Source organism: Lepidochelys kempii, chromosome 2 (genome assembly GCF_965140265.1).
Source record: "Lepidochelys kempii isolate rLepKem1 chromosome 2, rLepKem1.hap2, whole genome shotgun sequence".
NCBI lineage: Eukaryota > Metazoa > Chordata > Testudines > Cheloniidae > Lepidochelys > Lepidochelys kempii.
In genome coordinates, this window is record NC_133257.1 from 252645416 (window position 1) to 252665489 (window position 20074).

Genomic DNA, 20074 nt, shown 5'->3' on the forward strand with positions numbered 1-20074 from the left:
AGCAGAAATTACAGTGCACCCACAGAAATAGGGTGAGCAAGGGACAGGAAATTTTGTGGAGTTAGTTCTAAATGACTAGGGATACTGGCATTTTCATCTACTTCCTTTTATGGGCTCCCAGAAACACAAGAAAACTTCTCTCAATTTTTTAACATGCACATGACTTTAGTTATTTGCATTTTTTCCACAAAGGCCCAGGAGCATCCACTTTCAGAGGCAGCCTAACCAAATGTCATTAGCTTGATGAGTACCAATCTTCCTCAAGCACTTGTATAATGAAGTATGTTTTTGCTGACGTAATTTTGTGATGTGGCAGCCTGTTTATTGCAGTGTTTTTATCCTTCATTGAAAGAAGCTGCAGGATGGTGTTTTGGAATTCATTCACAATGCATCTTTGCCTCCTTCATTCCTATATCAGACTCCTTTCTCCTGGCAAAGTGCATCCATGCTTGCAATCAATGGGAGTTAGGTGCCTGAAAATCTTTGCAGATCTGAGCCTAAATGACTCAGTGGACTAGTTATAAGGATAGTTCAGTTGTTGGGATAGATGGCATTAATAGTTTGGTGCTGCTATGAGGAAGGCACCATTTGCATGGAGGTGGCTGGTTATTCACTGCTATTTCTAGGACTACACGGCAGAGTAACTATAGATTTAAGCTTTTGCAGAGACTATAATAGCCCATTAAAAAGTAAACATGTCCACTATTCCCCAACAGTGACTGCCACAGTTTAACAGGAAGACAATGCATCCCCTAATGTAGTATTCTAATGTGAGTGGGCTCACCCAGTCCTGCTAAGAGATCCACAGATATTACACTATTGAGGAGCCATGGGAGGGACTGGTGTGCCGTGGGTTCAAGTTAAATAAAAATGATCCCTTGTAATAGTTGCAGTACTGAGAAAAGCTGATTTCACAACTCTCTGCTAGGTTTAAAGTGAATTTTCATTAAGGCCTTGTCCATTTTTGCCCAAGGCAATTTACAGTGTTTGTAGCCAGGTTTGAGAGAGATAATAACCAATTTGGAAGAGTGGAGTGGAGCCAGCACTGTTATTTGTGGTGAAGAGATGATACAAATTGTTCAGTGAAAAATCTATTTGAAGATCTTTAAGGAAGTTCCACATTCCTGTAGCAGATTGGAAACTCTATAGCTTGTCCCCTGAGCTTCGCCCCAAAGGGAGCAGGATGTAAATTTAAAAAAAATTGCTGATTTTTTTTGTTTGACCAGTTCTTTTGTAGGCAGCCCTCCTTTTGAAGACATCTCCTTTATCATCCTGAAATAGCATGATCCCAAAGGTTTTGGGTCTGCTATCATTCTAGCTTTAACTATGAAGGTCTTTAGGGTACGTGTACACAGCAAGTTGGACCCCATGGCAGCAAGTCTCAGAGCCTGGGTCTACGGACTTGGGCTCATGCTATGCACTAAAAATAGCTACAGACGGAGCCTGAATGTCTTCCCAGCTATTTTTAGGGCTGTAGCAAAGTCTGTAGACCTGGGCTCTGAGACGTGCTGCCGTGAAATCCTACTTGCTTTGTAGACGTACCCTCAGTCTAAAGAAGTTGGCATAGCATAAAGGGAGTATTGTGTGTGGTTGGTACCCAACATTGCACTGGGCTAGGTGTAAGAGATCTCTTAAAAATGCAGTATGTTTTCCCTTAAGTCAGTGGCAATACTACAGAAAGAGGGATTCTAGATGGACTCCTCCTGAAGGTCGAAACAGCAGACTGGACTTCTACATAGAGTGCTTCCGCCGACGTGCACGGGCTGAAATTGTGGAAAAGCAGCATCACTTGCCCCATAACCTCAGCCATGCGGAACGCAATGCCATCCACAGCCTCAGAAACAACTCTGACATCATAATCAAAAAGGCTGACAAAGGAGGTGCTGTTGTCATCATGAATAGGTCGGAATATGAACAAGAGGCTGCTCGGCAGCTCTCCAACACGAGTTTCTACAAGCCATTACCCTATGATCCCACTGAGAGTTACCAAAAGCAACTACAGCATTTGCTCAAGAAACTTCCTGAAAAAGCACAAGATCAAATCCGCACAGACACACCCCTGGAACCCCGACCTGGGATATTCTATCTACTACCCAAGATCCATAAACCTGGAAATCCTGGGCGCCCCATCATCTCAGGCATTGGCACCCTGACAGCAGGATTGTCTGGCTATGTAGACTCCCTCCTCAGGCCCTACGCTACCAGCACTCCCAGCTACCTTCGAGACACCACTGACTTCCTGAGGAAACTTCAATCCATCGGTGATCTTCCTGATAACACCATCCTGGCCACTATGGATGTAGAAGCCCTCTACACCAACATTCCACACAAAGATGGACTACAAGCCGTCAAGAACACTATCCCCGATAATGTCACGGCTAACCTGGTGGCTGAACTTTGTGACTTTGTCCTTACCCATAACTATTTCACATTTGGGGACAATGTATACCTTCAGATCAGCGGCACTGCTATGGGTACCCGCATGGCCCCACAGTATGCCAACATTTTTATGGCTGATTTAGAACAACGCTTCCTCAGCTCTCGTCCCCTAAAGCCCCTACTCTACTTGCGCTATATTGATGACATCTTCATCATCTGGACCCATGGAAAAGAAGCCCTTGAGGAATTCCACCATGATTTCAACAATTTCCATCCCACCACCAACCTCAGCCTGGTCCAGTCCACACAAGAGATCCACTTCCTGGACACTACAGTGCTAATAAACAATGGCCACATAAACACCACCCTATACCGTAAACCTACTGACCGCTATTCCTACCTGCATGCCTCCAGCTTTCACCCTGACCACACCACACGATCCATCGTCTACAGCCAAGCTCTGCGATACAACCGCATTTGCTCCAACCCCTCAGACAGAGACAAACACCTACAAGATCTCTGTCAAGCTTTCTTACAACTACAATACCCACCTGCAGAAGTAAAGAAACAGATTGATAGAGCCAGAAGAGTTCCCAGAAGTTACCTACTACAGGACAGGCCTAACAAAGAAAATAACAGAACGCCACTAGCCGTCACCTTCAGCCCCCAACTAAAACCCCTCCAACGCATTATTAAGGATCTACAACCTATCCTAAAGGATGACCCAACACTCTCACAAGTCTTGGGAGACAGGCCAGTCCTTGCCTACAGACAGCCCCGCAACCTGAAGCAAATACTCACCAACAACCACATACCACACAACAGAACCACTAACCCAGGAACTTATCCTTGCAACAAAGCCTGTTGCCAATTGTGCCCACATATCTATTCAGGGGACACCATCACAGGGCCTAATAACATCAGCCACACTATCAGAGGCTCGTTCACCTGCACATCCACCAATGTGATCTATGCCATCATGTGCCAGCAATGCCCCTCTGCCATGTACATTGGTCAAACTGGACAGTCTCTACGTAAAAGAATAAATGGACACAAATCAGATGTCAAGAATTATAACATTCATAAACCAGTCGGAGAACACTTCAATCTCTCTGGTCACGCAATCACAGACATGAAGGTCGCTATCTTAAAACAAAAAAACTTCAAATCCAGACTCCAGCGAGAAACTGCTGAATTGGAATTCATTTGCAAATTGGATACTATTAATTTAGGCTTAAATAGAGACTGGGAGTGGCTAAGTCATTATGCAAGGTAGCCTGTTTCCTCTTGCTTTTTCCTACCCCCCCCCCCAGATGTTCTGGTTTAACTTGGATTTAAACCTGGAGAATGGTCAGTTTAGATGAGCTATTACCAGCAGGAGAGTGAGTTTGTGTGTGTATGGAGGTGGGGGGGATGTGAGAAAACCTTGATCTATGCAGGAAATATCCCGACTTGATTATGTAAAGAGTTGTCACTTTGGATGGGCTAGCACCAGCAGGAGAGTGAATTTATGTGGGGGGGTGGAGGGTGAGAAAACCTGGATTTGTGCTGGAAATGGCCCACCTGTTGATCACTTTAGATAAGCTATTACCAGCAGGACAGTGGGGTGGGAGGAGGTATTGTTTCATGATTTCTGTGTGTATATAAAGTCTGCTGCAGTTTCCACGGTAAACATCTGATGAAGTGAGCTGTAGCTCACGAAAGCTCATGCTCAAATAAATTGGTTAGTCTCTAAGGTGCCACAAGTACTCCTTTTCTTTTTGCGAATACAGACTAACACGGCTGTTCCTCTGAAGAGAGTGTATAATTAAGCTTGTCTATAATTCTTTACAGAATAGGGGCCTTAGATTGTAAATTCTTTAGTACATGGATCATCTTTTATCCTCTGTTTGTATAGCACCTACCCCACCATGGCTCTGATCTTGGCTGCTTTTACAAATGAAAATAAGAATTACAGATTACAAATAAAAATAAGAAAACTTACACAACCAGTAGCAAAGGATAGTGTATGGTGTCCGCAAAGGTTGCTGGCTTTAAGATTTGCATTGGCAATTCTAGGCAAAAGTAACAAACAACAAGAAGGATTTAATATGGGAATGTTGAGATAACTATCACAGATTTTTACAATGTTGTGGCCATTATCAACAGAAATAAAACAACATTTAATAAGATGCTCTGGTAAATAAAACCCTAAAAACACAGATGTAATCAAGGATAAGATCCAGACCGTAATAGCTGAGGCGACAAGAAATTTAAACCTAGAGTGAGCTATTTAGTCATGCATCACTTACACAACAGGCAATTAACATCTGGCAATAGCTATTATTTTCCCTTTAGGCAGCTGGATGAGTGACACTGCCAAGAATCAATATTTTGGGGAGGCAGAGAAAGGGAGGGTAACAATAGCTGAAGACAAAAGGAATGTAAGGTACAATTGCCAAATAACATTGTTGTTGATGTGACAGGCAGAATTTTTCTGCTTTAGGGGCTTCAAGACAGTTAGGGGATGGACTTGCCTCTTATCCTAAATTCCAGGGGCCTGATTTTGATCTCACTTCCTCTGGTATAATACAAATCAGGAGTAACTCCAAGTTGACAGAGTTACACTGGTATAAAATCTGTGACATCTGAGTTAGGCCCCAGTTGTGCAATGATACCCCCTAAAACTTCATTTAAATTCTCTGAGATGCTCTTCTTGACCACCAACCGGTATATGAAAGTGCTCCCACACAAATGCTTTCTGCATTAATGAGACTGCATTTGTTTTTAAAATATTAACTATAATCCAGATTACCAAAGGCATGGCAATTAAATCAGTATTAGCAGGATTTTCAATAGAATTAATATACAGTTTAAGCACTAGGTTTAAGTGGTTTGTTCTGCAATCATTTTGTGAGACTCAGTCTAATTACTTATTCCATCTGAATGCTAATGGACTGCAAATTGGATCAATGGCCCAGGGACAGTCAGAGAGTCAGCCATTTGACTTTAAATATACATAAAACATGGCACACAGTGCTCCAGTTACGGTGACGCCTTTAGGGCAGACCTTGGATACATGGTGAAGGCACATGAAAAAATACAGCCAGCTTGTATTTATTACACACAAAAAACAGGCTAGTTAAGATCAGCAGAAGATACTTTCACCAACAACTGCAGTTAATAATGTTAGCCGCAGTTCTTCAGTTATTTATAGTCAATTCAAAATATAATTATGAAATGGCTCATAGGGTCTGGATAGAGTTGTCTATGATAGGCTGTCACTGATGTTCTATCTTTGCCCAAAATGTTCAGGAAATGCACAGCTCTGTTTTCCTTATTTCTATGCATCCATTTCTCTTCATAATATCAATGATTCAGGCAGAGCATTTTAGGTAATTACTGCAGTGTTCAAACAGCTACAGCCACTCGGCTTTTGGCCTCATATTTTATAACACCACTCACTGGTCCAGATTACACAGTATCTCTCATTCCTTTCCGTGTAAGTGTCATTCTATGTCCTATCTGAATGGATGTTTTCTATTACAGTACTCTGCATTTGAAGAAAATCTCTACTATGACCAATCCCATCATAGGGAAAATATCAAGGAACATGTTTTCAGCCCTGTTTCCTTAACTGCTTCCAAATTGTCAAGTATAGCCACACAAATGCCACTCAGAAATGAGGATCTTTGGGAGCCATTACATATTTTGGGATTTCAAATGTGGAGTTTCCATGTAACAAAACAGACACTCTTAAAAATGTTGCAGGTGCAGCTAAGGGGGCTGGTGGAAAATATCTGAACTATTTGGCCCTACCTTTGTCTATATTAGGTTTATTTGTTTGTATCTCTGTCCCCATCCCCTTCCTTTAGTCTCGCCTCTTTTGCACATCTGCTCTTTTGCAGATGTGGAGAGAATATTTAATTAAGGAGTGGCACAAAAAAGAACTAGCTGCGTTTGTAAACTGCTCCAAATGTCATTCTTCTCTGCTGCAAATAAGATTTTGGACTTTCCTTTTCTTGTACAGCTGTTTTTTCCAACCTCTATCAAATTACATGGGTTTTATGAAAAATTTTAAATCACTGAGACTGAAAATCTCTTACATGCATGTCTCCTGATTGGTAATTGCTGCTTGATTCACTGCAATTTACTGCTCTGTACTGAGAGACTGCCACAGTTGTAGCTAGTAAGCACATACAATAGGTTTGAAATGGAATATTGTAACTAATAAACCAATCATATTACAGCAAACACACCCTGTAATGGACAGCTGATCCACATCATGTCATCTCCCAGTGTCAATTACTTTTTTTATATAAAAGCTAATTTTTATCCTTTTCTCTTTCTGTCTCCTCCATCCTCATCAACTCCTGTCTCCAGAATAACTTCCTTCTATGTAGCATTTCCCAACTTAGTGCTTCCCAAACTGGACGACATCACTGACAGCCACAATAATTTTTCCTCCTGTCAATCCAGTCGAGATACTGTGCCATTTCACAACAATAATAGCGGAAGGCGAAAAGAGATACTTACTGTAATCATCTATCTTGATTTCCATGTACTCCACTTTAGGCATTTGCCTGTCATTTACAGCCAGCTGCACATTTTCATTTACCTCCAGCTCAAAGGTTTCTGAAAGAATAAGGACAAAAACCACACAAACCCTCCGGAGTTATTCATGGACAACTTAACATTTTGCCCATGCCCCTAATATTTTTAAAACAAATATTTTCCTTCTAGACACACTGTCCCCTCTGAAGTCCATGAGGAGAGATGCACAACTAAAATATAGTAGTTACCTTGCAATATTTCTGAAACATGCTTCAGATCCAAAGAATTATTATGGGCTCTATTACCTGAGAGGAAAAAAAAACACCTTTGCCCCAGACCAAGAGGTAGTATAAACTGGCGTCCACCGAAATCAAAAGGACTAAGTGGATTCACACCAGCTGAGGATCTAGCCTTCTAAGTCTAGATGCTGTAACAGTGTTTTCGCCTCAGACAAAGCAACAGAAGATTACGGTTGAATCGATGCATTTTAAGAGCTCGCTCTGCAGTTCAAGTGGAATGGGAGAAGAGGATTTTTTTGGTGCAGATATATTTTCGTTGAGATTTTCACTCAAGGGGAAGATATTCTGTTCGAGAGTTCTCCAGGCATGTGAAATCAATCTGAAACAATTAAGAGTCAATGAAAGCTCTCAACAGAACATCATTCATCGTCTACCACACAGCTCCGCAAACTGCAGCAGAGTTGGTTCACATTCTGAACATCTCCCTTGGACCAGCACTATGCTCTGAATCAGACAGCCAGCCAGCCATGCACAGAGACAACACAGACAAGACAGCGCTTGTATTATGGAGGGGATCTAGTGGTCAAGGCCTAAGCCCTATATTTTCAAGTGTCCCACCAGACTTGAGTGTCCCAGTTTCTGAGCCCATGTGGCTCCCACTTTGACTGGATTCATGGGTGTTTGGTGCCAGGACTGGCCCTATCTTATAGGCATATCACACAGCTGCTAGGGTGACATCTTCCTTGTGGCTGTTCCACTGCCTTCTGCTGAGCTGTTCCCTTCTCCTGATCGGCTGTTCTCCAGGTGGCATCCCCTTCCCTCCTGCCCAGGCTGTACCTGAACGCTGAGCTGCCTCCTGCCGAGCAGCAACCTCCCTCCTGCTCTGGAACCAAATTCTCTCGCCCTCATGGGGTGGTTCATCTCCAGCTTGCCCCTCCCTTCCAGGCAGGAGGCCAGCAGCCGAGCGACTTCTCTCCAGAACAGCTTAACAATGGCCCCCTGCACTCAGCTGAGCGGCTGCTTGGCTGAAGAGCTCTCAAGGTTCTCAGCAGCAACATGTGCTAAGTGGAGAGAAAGCCAGGAGACACATCCCAACATGGAGCAACTGTGTCTGATCATGCATGGCTTTGCTGCAGGCCAGGTTCCATTCTTAGCCTTTCTGGCAAGACTTGCTATCTTCCCTCTCGACAGAGAAGGCCTAATTCATTTCCTTCAGCAAGTGAAGGCTGGACAGGCCTTGCCTTACTTCAGGACCTCTACCATCTAACAACTCATCAGAGTCAGGCCATTGGAAACAAAATGCCACAGCAACTCCCTGGAGCTCAAGGCTGCCAGAGATTGTCTCTCCAGTTCCTTCCTCAGCCAAATCCTGATCACATTGGACAACAGAACCACGGTGGCCAACCTGAATCATCAAGACAGGACAAGAATGTTCCATTCCAGGGAGAATCCAATGTCCTCTTCCCCGGGGTCCTTCAAAGCCCTGCATGTACCCAGCTCTCTGAATCTTCCAATGGACTGGCTATGCCAGAAACGACTTTGTCAGAGGAGTGGTCCTTGCAACAGCAGGCCTTCAACCAAGTACTCGCCTGCCCCCTAGCCTCCTTCAATCAGCCTCTTCATGTCCAGCTGTAAAACTCCCAGGTTCCCAGATTCTAAACCACACGCCTGGACCCTAATGTCTTGGCCCTGGGTAAGTTTTCTGTGTCATGGGTGCAGGGAGCCAGTTGATACCTTCCCTCCTTTCCTTGATACAGTGGGTTCTGACAAGGGTTAGTGCCTTTTGATTCTCGTAACCAGAGTCTGGCTGAGGCAGGCTTGATTTATGAACCTCATCTGTGTGTACTGAGGACTCAGCTTCCACATACAAGGACTTTCTCCAGCAGGGGCCCATCCTTCTGACCCCATCCCTCTTGAAATCTGGACCCCACAAACACTTCATCTTCTGTAAGCTGAGTGTCTGACCCAGAAATTTTTTTCCCTATGAAATGATAATAAACATGGTCTATTTGATCTGGAAGACACTGAGTAAAATATAATGTGGAAACTCCCAACACCAATTACACATTTTATTGACTATAACAGCACTTTAATGACACTTATGCTTATGGATACTACTCCCTCAGGCCCTCCTGAAAATATATAATACTGGAGGAAGTTCATAATCATGTTCTGAATCACATTTAGTCATGCCCATCTCCAGTGAATAGAAAAGCAGGCACAGTACAAAAACATGCCGTTACCAGTTAATACATTTCATAGATCTTTCAGCAAGTGGCTATAATGGTTCAATGACTATTCAACATGTTTCTGAAAAGCCTGGATCATCTCTATTGAATTCATAACTCCCACAAAAGCTCCAAAGCAACAGACTATTAAGTTTAGTTAAATATTAGGATTCTCATTTAATTATGGCCCACACAACTAGCTTTATCAGCAGAAAGAGGTCTGCCACACAGGGGAGTTCAGTAAAGCCATTTTATTTGTTCATATAATTGCATCCAGAGAAAGGCAGGAATAGAGTGAAGGAAATAAGAAAAGATTGGCACATCTCCTAAAGGACTTTCTTTTCTGCTTTAGGACTACAGGGAACCCTCATCTGTGAAGTACAAATGGTCAGTGTTTAATTAAATGTAAGCACTCTATAATATTTGGCGTGACTCATTGTTATCAGATTATTGCAGAATACTGAGACAAACTCCCTTTATAGAGTAATGGCCTTAAATTAAATGAGTAAATTCAACTGTCATAATTGTCTCCTCTCTTTAGAAGCAACAAAATGCTAGAAAATGAGGAGCCAGGGGAAATGCTAATCAAATGTAGAAATCATGCATTCTAGCAAACAGGATGAGTTTTGTGCACACCTCTATCTAATTACCTGTGCAATAAATACTATACATCTATAACTCTCAATATACATCGACATTCTCAGTATGTTTTATGCCACTTCTGTCAAGTATTTTATTTACTTTTTCCGTTCCATGACAGTTCTCATGCTATACACATAATAGTCATTTATGACACTGTTTTCAATATCATGAGAGCACTAGAAGGTATATGCTGTTATATGCAGTCAGTCACATCTAAAGCCATGGGAAAATCAAACTATCTACATAAAAGGAAAAAGAAAATGGAGAGAAAAAAACAGCCAAAAAAGGCTCATGAATGTCCAAAAATTAAATCACCTCCATGCTAAAGTTCAAAATCAGGGCCAAATCTTGACTGTTTTAGTCATGCTCTTAGTCTCATTGACATTGACAGAAACATAAAATAAGCAGATTTAAAGCAGGCCATTTTCTCAGTTACTTAAAAGGTAAAATGAAGAAGCTTATTCCAGAAGATCCCCCTCTCCTATGAGTGGTTCACCCCTTACCTCTTCTGTAAGAAACAAAATGAAAAACTGGCCTAGGTTTAACAGTGACCAAACAATACTGAATGAGTTGCATAAAAACTATACGCTAGGCATGAGGGTGAGATCAGGAATACTATTACTCATTAATGATGAGCTCACATAGCCTTCTTGTAATTGCAGTTCCCAGAGTTATGAAGCAATCCCTGACTTGTGGAAATGTTTCTGACAGCCTAATGCTGTAGCTTCCTAGGACTGGGTAGCCTGAGGAAACACAGAGATTGCCTGGGCTGAAGTTTGGCTTTTTCTATGGCCCTGCTGCTCCTCCCAGTTGCTTCAGATTTACACCAGTGTAACTCCACTGACTGTAGTGGGACAGCTCCTGACTTAAACTGGTGCAAAGGAGGAGTCAGGCCAAAGCCTCCAACAGGGACAAAATAGGTGGATGTCTCATTATAGCTGTAGAGAGCACAGAGAGGCTGAGATGCTGGTAGATACTTATACAGTGTGTTAAGGTTAAAGAAACAGCATGTTTGTAATATGTTCTCAATATTATTTAGCTGACATGTAAAGAGGTATTTTCTGAGCCTGTTTGATTGTTTTAGCATCTAGTATCTATCAGAAAGTACCAGTTGGTATTTGTGCGTTGCAAAAGCTGCATCTTCACCAGGGCCCAGCTCCACACATTGGGAATTCCTTCTGTACTTGGATCTGCTTCTGTCCTGCCTCCATGGCACTGTTTCCTTCTGCTCTGCCCTGGATCCCAGAAAGGGAGTTCCACAAGCCTGGGGATAATTACACCGTTCTCCCACACCCACCGCTGAAACCAGCAATATATGTGCAGAAAAATAAATGAAGGCCTAGGCCGGAATAAGTTTTCTACACAGCTCAGTCCATGGTGACAACCCTTCTTTAAAGGTAGTTTCAGGGTAGCCACATTGGGGAACACCCGTTAGGGGTGACTCCCAGAAAGGGTCCTTTGAAGGTTTCAGGGTGTCCAACAGAGCTAGAGGGGGTGGGTGGTGCTGTGCTTCCGGTGGAGATCAGCACAGATCTTGGGGGATCTGCGAGATAAGGCAGAACCCTTCTGTCCATTCCATCTGGGACAAACCCTCCCTATCAGACACAATGATCTGGGGAAACCTCATGGAGTTTCTTTTCCCCACCCCAGATGCTTCTTGCAGGAAGGGGTGATCTGCTCTTGGTTAGCTCCTGCTGCTCGTGTCCGTACTATTCCTCCAGGAATGCGTCAGAGAGAAGTGCACCACCTAGCTCTTACTGAGTGCTTTTCATCCAGAATTTCAATACGTTTTACAAAGGAGGTCAGTATCGCTAGCCCCACCTTCCATATGGGGAAACTGAGGCATAGGGCAGTGAAGGGTCTTGCCCCAGGTCAGCCAGAAGGCCAGTGGCAGAGCTTGGAATAGAACCCAGGTGTTCTGAAACCCAGCCCAGTGCTCTGTTTTTGCCAAGGCTCTCAGAGATGGGATGCTGCTGATTTCTGAGCTGTCTGTATTAAGAATTTCATCATAAAGAAAACCTTTCATTTTAAACAGTTAATTGGAGATGGGGAAGGGGAATAAATTACGGTTAAATGTACATCACAGGTGGATTTGGCCCATTGAGAGAGAACTGGTCCAGCCCCCCTGTGCCTCATTAACAGCTGCCAATGGGGCCTGACAGAGGGCTTTACAAAGAGCCAGGAGACCAGGAAACAGGAAGAGGAAACTGTAGCAGTGAGTGAGAAAGGCTCCTGCAGGGAAGATTGTGAGACAAGGAGAGCTGCTCCAGCTAGGAAGGGCTGGGAGTGGCCTGCTTAAGCAGGGAAGTTCCTGAGACACCAGGCAAGTTTCCAGGCAGGAAGACCTGGGCTCAGGTTCTTTGCGGGGGGGAAGGGTGGGGCCATGAGATGGCAGGGAGTTTTGAGACAGTACCTCAGAAAGGAGGAGCTGTGCCCAGTTTAAGGTGAGGGGTGGGAAAGAGAAGACTTTTTGTGTTGTTTTTAGCTTTTTTGCCAATAAAACCAGGCTGAAAGGAAGGGTATTATTGAACACGGAGAGGTCTGAGTTATTTGAGGAACCAAGAGGGGAAACTGAGGCAGGCCACGTGGCGGCACTCAGAAGGCATCGGACTCTGTTACAGCGTACAATGTATCTTCCTTGGCAATCTCCCAAATGAAGCACACTATTCTACTCAGTGCTTATAGCTTAACAACAAAAGTTACAATATATATAAAATAGGACATTTTCCACTCTGATTCACCCTCTTATATTTCCGTTAAACCATACGACAAGCAAACCTTGATTTTATTTGTGCTTTTCCCCCAAACACCCATATGAATCTAAACTACATGCCTTCTCCAGCCATAACTTTACCCAGTCACAGTTGCATTCTTACAGGAAAAAGAAAATGAGTACTTGTGGCACCTTAGAGACTAACCAATTTATTTGACCATAGTTTATGCTCAAATAGATTGGTTAGTCTCTAAGGTGCCACTAGTACTCCTTTTCTTTTTGCAAATACAGACTAACACGGCTGTTACTCTGAAACCTGTTCTTACCGGAAGAGATTTTAAATCATTCAGCTACACATCTGTGGCTGTGCCCTGCCAGCTCTGCTTATGTACAAGACTCTTCTGGTGGGGTGTGGAGAGAAGTAGTTGAACGGCACATTGTCAGCAAAGCACATTGAGAGAGCAGGAAGAAAGAAATCACACATACACACACACAACGTTGAAACAACAGGTGGAAGCCTTGTGTTTTTCTTTACACATCATGATACTGCATCGGGCCTGATCCTGTTTTCAATGGGAGATTTACCTGAGCAAGGAGTACAGGATCAGGTCCATAAAGACAATGTTAGGGTGTGTCTACACTTTGAACTGGAGGCGTAATTCCCAGCTCAAGGAGACATACCCACACTAGCTCTGATCAAGCTAGCGCACTAAAAACAGAGTGTAGCCACAGCAGAGGGAATGGTGGGAGGAGTTAGCCACCTCAAGTACGCTAGCCCCTCCCACTGCTTGCGTCACCCTGGCTACACTAGCTTGAGCAGAGTGAGCGCAGGTTTGTCTCCTTGAGCTGGCAATCACCCCCCAGCTCAAAGTGTAGACACACCCTAAGATTGCTCAAGTCTAGGCTTGTTATTTGATAAAACCCTTGGCTTCACAGTTTCTTCCACGCTATTCTCTATGCTTGGAACCACCGCCCAGAGTTGGGAATAGAATCCAGAACTTCGTAGTCCAAGTCTGGTGATTGAATCAATAGATAACTGCCCCCCACCACACACACACTTGGTAGGTACCTATGGTAATGGCTTTTATCACTCCATCAACTGGTTGTTAAACATGTCTTTTCCACGATGACGTAGTATGAGATTAATGAAAGAATAACAAGGAGATATATTTGGATTGTGCAACTCTCTGAAATTGTAATGATGACTGGGATTTCCAATTTGCTTTTGATCAGCAAACATATAAGTAAAATTTCTAGAAATATTTCTCTGAAGGTAACTGCAGAAATTAAACTGCAATGGTCTGAGTGACAGCCTAGCATGCAGGAGACCTGGGTACAGTTCCTTGCTCCACCGCAGACTTCCTGTGTGACCTGGGCAAGTCACTTAGCCTCTCTGTGCCTCAGTCCCCATCTGTAAAATGGGGATAATGGCAGTGCCCTATCACACAGGGTTGTTGTGAGGATAAATACATTAATGATTGTGAGGTGCTCAGACACTACAGTAATGGAGGCCAAGTAAGTACGTAGCTACAATGTTATCCACCTACATGCCACTAGAATAAATAACTCAGGAGCAAATTCTCAAAGGCACAAATGGAAGTTAGGTCTCAACTCCCATTGGCTTTCAGTAGGAGTTGAGCCCCAAACTGCCTTTTGTGCCCTTGAAAATCATTCCCCTTAGTAATTCTTACAACTATTCATTACTACTTGAATGCTGACAGCGAGCAGAATAACACAATCCAATAGCCATTGGATACGGTGCTACAAAACCTGGTTAGTTTGCTCATGTGTTCAGCCCATAATTTTAAGTCTGGAGTAAGAACTGCCAGTGAAGCTCAGGTGTGGTTGCACTTAGTTTACTATGGCGGTGTGACCCCTGGAGACGACAGTTCCAGGAGGCGATGCTCCATCTGGCTGGGAGCTACATCTGCTCAGCTTTGGGCCACACTCCACAGTAAAGATAAGCACTGTCGGATGCAACTTGTGGTCTCTGCTGGCTACACTTCCCCAACAGTCTGTTATTAATGCTTATTATTTGTACTACAGTCATGCCTAGGGCTCCTCTCAGCAACCAGGGCTCCCCGTCCTAGAGGCTGTACAAACCCTTACTGAAAGACAGCCCTTTTCAGCCTAGGCTCCAAAAACATGCAACAGGTAGATAAAACACACAGCAGGGGAGGGGAGGACGAGGTAACATTAAAACATGAACATTGCGCATCTAGCACAATGAGCTTTACTCAAGGCACACAACCTGCCTTGCAATCTGCTCAGTATAGTATACATTAGTTTCAACCCTTCAGCTCCAGCTAAGATGTCTGTGTGGCCCACATATAGACAAAGTCTGGGTACTCCCTGTTGAAAGTAATGGAGAATGGCTGTATTTTATTACATTGCCTGACTGCTTTTCTTTGAGGACATACAAAATACAGCCCAGTACTTACTTTGTTTATCCGTCGTGTTGTGAACAGTCACAATTGGAACTCTTGGACCTAGAAAAGAAGGGGAAAGAAAGGCATTTGGTTAAAATACACACATACATACATATGTGTACATGTAAACCTGTTTTTGAATCCCTTGAAGTTGGAGGCTCCTGAGAATTACGTGTCATGGAAGAGTAATCTAAAAAGCAAATCACCCAGGTATGCACAGCAGTCTATGAATAAATGACAGCACTGTAGACTCCAAGACATGCGAGGTTTCAAGGCCCTTTCCCAATGGGACAATAAATGCATCTTTCTCTAATTTGTAAATATTTTAATTAGCACAAACACAATTAAATCATTTGCTTTTTAATTTATTCTAATGACACACAAACATCACTGCACAGAACGTTTACATTTTATGTGCCCTGGCTAATAGTTGCTGTTACATAGATGCTGTATGTTTTTTAAAATCAAACACCAGGTACGTTCCAATAATACAAAAGGTTCAGCCTAGAACTGCAGTGCATAGCTGTGTGCAATATGATATCAGCCAGTTTGTAAAGAGGAGGAGTATTATTTAATATTTATATTGAGTTAGCACCAAAAGGCCACAACCAGTGTCCTTAAGTGCTGTACAAATTGTGGTAAGTGCTGTACCAACACCTGCCAACTGCAGGGAGTGATTTTCTCAGAGAAGTTGGCCATAATTCTGCAGGAGACCTGGCAGTGAAGTCTAACTCCTGCCCTTTGTTGCTGGAGGAGTCATGTGGGAAGGTATGTTGAGGAGCGGTAGGGATAGTGGCAGAAAGGTGGGAACCGCCATACCAGTTCATACCAGCAGTTCAACAAGCCCAATATCCTGTCACTAGCAGTGTTGATGAGGAAGAAACCCCATAATGGATAAACTAGCTTATGTTGCTTGTCTTCTCCCATTATTGCACCCAGGCAATAGGAAGAGGGAACAATAACACGGGGTGGATCACAGCAGCAAGGGGATACTGGCCATACTCCCAGCCACCCTGTGTGCACACTATGGTTGGCAGTAGAATACATGCTAGCTTTATGGAAAGACAGTAAGATGCTCCTGGCAGCACTTTCCATCCTGAACCTTTCTGTGGCACTGGCTACAGTGCCAGGTTCGTGGTCAGTTCTGCTTCCTTCCCTGCAGCTGGTGCAGGCTCAACTCTTAGTGGCATGGTTTTGCTAGAAGCACATACAGTGTATATTTCCAATTCAAATCATGCATGCTATGTGGCTGTGCAAGCTGCTGAGGTTGCAATGTTTAAATCTGGCTGTGTAGGGAAACCCAGCAGAAGGCTTGTCAGAAACCTTATCCCACCACTGTCTTTAAGGTGGCATTGGAAGGGGCTCATTTTGGCATTTCCCCTTGTGCTGATCATTTCAAATGCCAAGTGATCTGCAGGGCGCAGCACGCTCTGAGTTGCATGGCCAGTAAGCACATGGAAAGTGAGCTGGAGATACGCTTTAACAATTGTACAGCTAAGGGCTCGATCCGTTAAAAGTGCTGAAAACTCTGGCACCCACCCAGCAATGCACTTAGGCACGGGATTAATTTTAAGCACATGAGCAGTCCCACTGAAATTAACTGACCTTCAATTTGGAAGGTTCTTGGCACTTTGCAGTATCAATCCCTGAAGTACACATTCAAGATTAAAAATAAAAACAACAAATCCATTCAGCAGCACCATTGTTTCTTTGTTTTCCCTGCATTGGAGTGTTCCAAGGGCAGTTGTGGCCAGAGGAGGTCCTGGTAGAATGGCCCTACTGGAACTCAGCTGCCAGGAAATATACTGGGGTAGGTTGCCCAGGACCCAGAGCTGCTATGGAGACACAGGGGTCTTGTCTCCTGTAGATCATTCAGAATCCCTTTGTGCTTGGGATAGAAGTGTAGTGTGTTCCATACCAGGGGCAAACCCTGCCCACTGCTAATGACATGAGGGATATGTTGCAGAGTTGCCCAGCTTCTTAGTCCCCTAGTGTGGGTGCTACCAGGAGAGGATGGTGGGTTCCAGCTGACAGGCCAAGATTTTCAAAAGCAACTAAATTATTTTGGGTGGCCAACTTAACCACCTCAGAGGGGCCTGATTTTCGGATGGTGCTCAGCATTCGCCCTTGGAGAACCTTTCCCTTTTAAGGTGTCTCAACTTCAACGCCCCAAAACTTGAAGCACCCACAATCATTTGTCACTTTTTTCTAAACAAAAAATGATCAGGGACAGAAAACCGAACATTTTTAGTTTTTCACTGCAAAATCAGAAAATTTCTATGGTCAGGTCTATGCTAGAAAAGATTTACCAGTATAACTGTAGTGGTACAGTCATGCCAGCAAACCCTCCTTGTGTAGGTGCAGCATATCCTAGCAGAAAAGAGCTTTTGTCAGTATAGCTTATACTGGTTTGGTAATCGATATAAGCTATACACGAAAAAAGCACTTTTATGCCAGTACTACTGCGTCTACACAAGAGCTATATCTATGTCCTTTTAAAAAACCCGCTGCATCCTAACCAACATTATTCTGCCAGCAAAGTGTACACCTAGCCTATAAAAAATTTTGAAAAACCAAACAAAACTATTTTTTACTTTTCGTTCTGAAATTTTCATGCAAAATACTTATCGTTTTCTGATTAGCGCTAGTGCTTTACATGCAATATAAAAATGCATGGGCTATGATGTGCCTTTTGACACAGAAAATACTAGATTTAATGTTGTTGAGGACTACAGCACCGTATGTATTGCAGAAAGGGACAAAGTAACACAAAAGTGTGGTATTTTTTTCTTCATAGAGAACACAAGGAATCAATCGAATTAAGTGGATCAGATCCTGATGTCAATTACACTGGTGTAAATCAAACACCAACTGTGTTAAACGCAATGCTGTTACTCCAGATTTACACCAGTGTAAATGAGATCAGGTTCTGATATAGAGAAAACATACTGTTGCCAAATTTATATGTTTCTTCATTTCAGACAGGTTTGCCATTTGTGCAGCACAGATATGAATGAAGGCACAGTAGGTTTAATCATTCTACAGTTTGATTGATATGGCTGGTCTGATTTTCAGTCCCTGTTAACAGCGAACTTTCTTCATTAACAAAGTGATTCCTTCATTATTTGTTTGCTAAATGGTTTCAGAATGAAACGGAATCATCACAGAGCATGGAAAGAGGCTAGTAATTTTGTTTTGTTGGTAGCAAGCTGAATAGAAAGTCGATTTCAAACACAGTGCTAAATATTATTGGAGAGGGCGGTGCAGCTTTTCAGTTACTGATATACAATGACATACTAAACATATTGACTTATAAAGCTTCTCCTCCCCCCCATCACCGAACCAAGGCTTTTAGAGTGAAACTAAGTTAAAGTACTGTTCAAATAGGGCCTGATCAAATTTCCATTGAGGACAATGGGAGTCTTTCAATTCACTTCAGTGGAAGCTGGATCAGTCTCTTACTAATAAAGATATCCCTTATACAAAGAAGAGAATGCAAGTGAGAAACATGATGTATACTCTGATTTCTCTTTCTGTACCTCTTTGTGCTACCATTGGCAACACAGTGAGAAGTCAAAAGATAAATAGTAACAATCCAGTTATGTAGATTAGCAACAATATATATTATGTATAATTTTATTTGGGTGGTCTCTCTCTCTCTGTTGCCCTCCACCCAAACAAATTTTATAAAGCTAAGCAAAGCTCCCACCCAGGTTCTCATTTCATGGTAATATCAAATAAAGGCATTTGAAAAAAATATATCCACAATCCAAAAGAATTAGAGTTCTCAGTTGTGGTTTGTTTGTTTTTTGCAAGTGGAAAAAAATGGTAATGGCCAACATAGTATATTAAATAGAGTCACCCAGTTAATCTGAAAGTTTATTCCTGACCATTTAGTTAAGTATTCCTCATAATTCCATCTGTTAGATATGGCCAGGGTATAAGTTTTCAAGAAAAAAAACCCTATAATTTCAGGCACGAAGTAAATAATCTTGTTCACTGTTGACTTTTAAACTAAGTTGAACAAACCAGTTTAGAAATTAGCCTAATTAAAAATGTGGAAAATTGTTAAATGTAACTGTTTTTTACCACACACAATGCGCTAAGTGGCTAATGTCTACCATTGCGGAGTTGAATTCTGGAAATTATATAGTGTATGTTCATTAGCCGCCTTCCCATACTTTAATTTTAAACCTATAATGATGTGACAGTTACAATACACACACCATCTGGCAAATGCCATCTTCTGTCATTTACAGATCTAATAGTGAAATCTAATTTGTTCGATGAAATATTCAGAGATGACAGAAACAGAGCGAGGGCACAGTTTGCACGGTACTGTCTCTCTCTCTGGAGCCCTTTCAAATGGAAGTTTGATTGGGACTCCTGAGTCCTGACATATACCACTTATTTATTAATTTTTTTAAATAAGTACTGATGTATGGGCGTGTTCCCCCTTCTCGCTGCTATATACCAGGGCCTGGTTCTGCTTTCAGTTAGGCCCTGAATAAACAAAGCACTTAAGTACTGTATATGCCTAAATCCCAATAAGATTTAAGCATATGCTTAAATTAAGCACTTGTTTAAGTACTTTGCCAAATACAGATGGCCTTAGGCATGTGCTTAAAGTTAAGCATATACTTTAATGCTTCACTGCATGGGAGTTTAACACCTGTGACAGTCTGATTCTGAGAGGTACTGAGGCCTTTAGTACCCACCCATTGTCTTCAGAGTGAGTTGAAGGCACTCAGCACTTCACAGGATCGAGTCCAGAATCAAAAGTAGCAAATTCATGTAAATCAATGGAATTCCATCAGGGTAAAAGCGGTGCAAAGAAGATCAGAATTAGGCCAAAATAATCCAAGACTATATCAAACTTCTTATTGTGGGCCAGAATGGAGCCTCCCACTC

General features: G+C 42.7%; 1 protein-coding gene across 7 annotated transcripts in view; it reads right to left on the minus strand.

The window, feature by feature from the left end:
- DPP6 (dipeptidyl peptidase like 6) overlaps positions 1–20074 on the minus strand; it is an 816817-nt gene that overhangs the window by 14613 nt on the left and 782130 nt on the right. For all 7 annotated transcript variants that reach the window (XM_073334581.1, XM_073334585.1, XM_073334583.1 and 4 more), the window contains 3 exons: positions 15176–15223; positions 6895–6993; positions 4364–4433 (listed from right to left, as the gene is read on the minus strand). In XM_073334581.1, the coding sequence (XP_073190682.1) occupies positions 4364–4433; positions 6895–6993; positions 15176–15223 (217 nt within the window). The remainder of the gene's footprint in view (positions 1–4363; positions 4434–6894; positions 6994–15175; positions 15224–20074) is intronic.